We start from the raw sequence: 4,957 nt of genomic DNA on the forward strand, positions 1-4,957 counted from the left end.
GAACGACAATTTGTTATGTGCAGTATCGTTGCACAGTAGTTTCAGTGACGTCATCCATGTAATATACCCATGTAACATACGATGTAATATCCATTTTTATTCTATGTCATGTGACTGAGTCTCAACCAATCACAGCATGCGTAACAGCAGTGGGATGTGATAAACATGTATATTACAGTCGTTTGTATACAGTTTTTTCTTCACAGTATATTACAACTACGATAGGGATTTCTATGTGCATTTACTCTTATGAAAAATATGTAAGTTATAGAAGTGATTTATATTCGTACCAGGTTACAAATGTTAATGTCTTTGGAGATAGTTGGGCAAAAAATTTACTGTTTTAGCTACACTATTCGATTCACGCCACGCGATATTATATATTGTTATTTTTAGAACTTCCTATGAAAACAGGCTCGTGTAATTCCAATTGTGTAATTGGAACAATTGCTAATTTCCTCGGTACTTCACCAAAAATCTGACAATATTAAACCCTTACTAATTTAGGTTGTATTTTGAATCAGTAATTCCTCAAATCAAATCGTTGATTTGCATAAATTCCATAACAAGTAGATATCTGTGTTTCCGTCGCTATAAATGGTTTTCGCAATACTACGCGTTATTTCCAGCATAAGCCTCGTTTAAACCCTAACTATTTCAATTTTAAAGAAAAAAAACTAAATGTGTACTGTGCTGTGTTAATAGATATTCTCTTTTCTGATTTAAAGTTTAGTGAGGTATTACCCATGGATATTCCGTGTTGTTGTAAAAGTACGTATATCATAGTATTCGTATTATCGTATTTGGTAATTGAATTAAAACAACAGATCGACATATGGATCACGTGGGCTTATCAAATTTCTATGCCAGCTTATTGAACTAATTACATGACTTGTCAGTACTTCTCATTGTAACATAATTATATTGTGCTTTGACAGTCACCAATACTATATGTGATGGCTCACGATATTTTGAAGTTAACACTGATGAAGTGGACTGGACTACGGCAAATGCTAGCTGCGAAGAGCGTGGTGGAAAACTGGCAAAGCTAGACACAGAGACATCAAATACATATGTTGCGAACTACATAAAGTACAATAATCTAGATGACGAGGTCAGAGGTGGCTTCTGGATTGGGTTGAACGATATTGACAATGAAGGGACGTTTAGTTGGTTGGACGGGTCAGTTCTAGAAGCTGGTGTGTACAACAACTGGGGAGGTGGTGAACCAAACAACAAATCTGATCGCCAACACTGTGTTCATTTGTGGTGAGTAGAAATAAATCTGTTTACTCGACAGTCAAGCATTAAATCTGGCACAAATTTAGTGAATTTAAAATCGAAATTTAATTTTGACATATTGATTAATTTCATTGTAGGAAGAAACGTGCATTTCAATGGTATGATGCTTATTGTACCAGCAACAAAGGATACATCTGTGAATACAGTAAGTGTGGCCATTATTATTTATATGTAACATGCACATACATATGAGCGATAATAACAGGTCTTGTTATCAGCATATTATATTTCAATGAATAATTCCAGACTGATCATGAACGGTTGAGAAAAATATAATGTTTTCAAAATATAAAAGAATTATAATCTTATTGCTCTTCGTTCTCTGAAACCATAACATACGGTAATGTAAAATGTCTTGTGTCGTGTGTACAATCATTTGATATAAACTCGCTTAGTAATCGAATACATTCTGCTCTTGTTACAGACGCCTTGTGTGAATAACATAGTGCTTGTATAGTTTCGATCAATGCATGGACGAAAAGTATAGTTCGAATATTAAATATACGGAAACTCTTGCCGTACTTATTGGATATCTGACATATGCATGAATTGCTTGACTTCATATTTGCGTCGTAACATAGTAATAGCAAATGTTTTAATTTATTCTTCCTATTTACGATATATGTAATAAATATCTTCTCATCATCTTCTTTATTGTGTTTATTTATAATTGATTGTCATTCCTGAAAATGAACTTAGTGATTTCTTGTCAAACCTCCTAGATTTTTTGATGTTGACTTCGTTTTTTTCTAGGAATTGTATTTGTCTAACAAAACCTAAATATTATTGCGACTGCAATTTCCAACGGACGCACACACGATGACTCGTAACGGAATAATGTTTTCTGAGTAAAGACCATTATTATTTATCAGTCGTGGTGTTATCTCTATAAGTAACAGCATGCCATAATTATGTTTCACCGTATTGATATCTTCATTCTACCTGAATAGGAAATGCGAATTCCAAATATGAAAATATTACGCACTTTTTCCAAGATATCAGACGTTTTCAAAAAAGAAGTTCATAGGGAATAAGATTCAATAGTTGTCACAATTTTGCTCAGCAGTTCTAGGCTTTTCACGTCAGGTAGTTGGAATGGGAGATGTATTCTAATATGCTAATTACGATTACTCCTGCACTCAGGGGCAGTACGCCGTTAATCTCCGCTATCTGTTGGTCTTTTTCAGCATACTTTATAGTATTCACGTAATAAACTTATATCACGTGATTTGTTGTCACTGTGTGCTGTTTCAGTTTTTTTTTTTCGAATTGGTCATTCAGATGACTAGACAGTGAAACATAACTACTACCATTCTCTGTCCATAATGACTCAAAACGTAAGCCAATACCCGGTGCAGTTAATATGACATGTGTATACATACCACAGGACAGAGTGATGTTTTGTGAGGGTAGTCTGAAACAATTTGTGACGTCATTTGTGTGCCCAATTGCTGCTTCCGTTTATTTTAATGTCGCAATTTCCGTATCAACAATGTTTTTCTTTTATATCAACTATCCGTTGACATTCTTTACCCCTTCACTGCTTGAACTAAATCTTCCTCAACAACACAACTATAATTTCCAGGCCCAACTGATTTAAAGTTCGGGGCATTATGGCCAGTACCATTATGGCTTGTTTTTAATTACTACTGTGACGTCAAAAATTACAATACACCCTCAGCACCTTTGTTTAAACGATTAGGCATTTTAGATATTTATAAACAACATTCTCTACAAATTGGAACCTTAGTGCATGATGCAATTTATGATAGATTACTACAAATTTTCCACAACTACTTCTCGCAGATTGAATGCAAGTATAACACAAGAAAAAAACTACAAATGTAATTTTTCCCTTCCCAAAGTTAAGAAATGATGTGGTCAATATTCTATAAAATATATTGGCCCGAAAATATGGAATACAATTCCGACTCATATTAGATCTATACAGTCAAACATATTTAAAAAAGAATACAAAAAAAATTATTTGCATTCATAGTTAACTCAGTGTTTTCTTGTACATAAAAATGTATATACATATTTATATTTTTTTGGCTATTTCATTGACAAGCCTTATTAATTATTATGCTTCTATATTTATGTCACACGCAACGTAGTATTACCGTCATTGGTATAGTACAGGTGTGATGGTTCAAATACCAAAATGGCAACAGTAACAGAAAGACTTCCCTGGCGGCGATGATAAAATACGAACACGGAGCCAACAGATTAGGTTTCAACTGGTACTGGTATTATTATACTCTGCAAATATCAAGTACAATAACGCGGTAAAACTCCACTACTCCAATAACTAGATACTTAAACTCCAATACAATTCAACGAGATCTGAACAACTCCCCTATATATACCCACACTGTCTATAAATAGACCATTACATCAGCATACATAATGAGTCTGGAATTTACTATAAATTTCTAGAATGTTCCATTACCTTCTATTGCCTCCTACAGTGTTCTATTACCTATTCAACCAGTTTCTAAACAAAATCTAGAATATTCCACCCAGACACAGTACGGTTCTAGAACATTCTCAGTAACACGGAAGTGGTAAATAAGTCGTATGCGACAATTTAAGAATGTGGAAACGGACTAGATTAGCAGTTACCTGACTGCTATTTTCCGATCCTATTCTCACTTATGTTCTTGCATTGTATTTAGTTTTTAATTCTATTTTTTCTTTTCATTGTATTGGTTATAATAAGGAGAATAAACTTATTATATTATTACTTGTATGCAATTAGGATAAATATACACTTGTGCAATATAATTTAGTCAAAGTATCAATACATTTATTGATCACCCTCTAAAATTGAAAGTAGACGTTACACATTCCTAGAACCCCGGTTGAGAGCAGTATTTGTAATCTTTGGAGCCGAGTTCATAATAAACAACAAAGCAAAACTTTAGATCCGAATTGTCAAGAATAATACATAAAGATATAAAACGAAATTGAAACAATAATATAGTGACAAATTTCTATGAATGTCCGCCACAAATATCTTGAATCAAAAGATATACGTACATTGGAAGTAAATGTCAATCGTGAGTTGGTAGGTGCTGCTATTGCCATGTGCTAAAACTAATGCACATTAATTCTTTGAATGTCTAGAAATTACATCGGTGATATGCCATTGATATGTCAATATCATATATATCGCTGTCATACTAAATTGCGTCATCATGCTCATTTCAGTTGAGGTACAGTGACTTGTGCACCATCCTGATTATTGTTGCGATTCCTTGTTGATCAAATGTGTCCTAAGACAAATTAACATGTAATGGTTCGATCTCATATCCTGACATCGTGTGGAGTTTAACACTAGTATTTCCATTACAATTGTATGCATCAAATCAGTTCTTGCATATCACCATGGTATCAAATGTGAACCATTCTTAAATCAGCGCAGTGACCAGTGAGGCCCTAAATGACACACACCTTTATGAATTTAGGGCGCGAATTCAGTTTTATTACAGACTCCCAGGGAACAAACATTTGTGATGTAATTCACTAGGGAATAGTCAAGGATAAATAAACGGGGACGGTCGATTCGTACCAAATCACATTCGTCCCACGAGTCGACATTTTATTTCCCGTCTTTGCGAGTTTTCGGGCCCATGGGGTATTATAAATTTAT

General features: G+C 34.1%; 1 protein-coding gene across 1 annotated transcript; it reads left to right on the forward strand.

Annotated features, from left to right (window-relative positions):
* Nucleotides 1–716: 716 nt before the first annotated feature.
* Nucleotides 717–1,949, forward strand: LOC102810235 (salivary C-type lectin 2-like). Its single transcript, XM_078007133.2, has 4 exons — nucleotides 717–771; nucleotides 939–1,269; nucleotides 1,380–1,447; nucleotides 1,727–1,949. The coding sequence occupies exons 1-4, from the start codon at nucleotides 747–749 to the stop codon at nucleotides 1,741–1,743; spliced, it is 441 nt and encodes a 146-aa protein (XP_077863259.2). The 5' UTR covers nucleotides 717–746; the 3' UTR covers nucleotides 1,744–1,949.
* The last annotated feature ends 3,008 nt before the right edge of the window (nucleotides 1,950–4,957 follow it).

This window comes from Saccoglossus kowalevskii, chromosome 18, assembly GCF_978046115.1.
Source record: "Saccoglossus kowalevskii chromosome 18, keSacKowa6.1, whole genome shotgun sequence".
Lineage (NCBI taxonomy): Eukaryota > Metazoa > Hemichordata > Enteropneusta > Harrimaniidae > Saccoglossus > Saccoglossus kowalevskii.

Excerpts from the sequence above, each read along its gene's own strand:
- LOC102810235 (XM_078007133.2), top strand. The coding sequence starts at position 747 with ATGGATATTCCGTGTTGTTGTAAAA. Across the intron at positions 772-938 it reads TATTCCGTGTTGTTGTAAAA|TCACCAATACTATATGTGAT; the intron begins GTACGTATATCA and ends GTGCTTTGACAG. Across the intron at positions 1,270-1,379 it reads CAACACTGTGTTCATTTGTG|GAAGAAACGTGCATTTCAAT; the intron begins GTGAGTAGAAAT and ends ATTTCATTGTAG.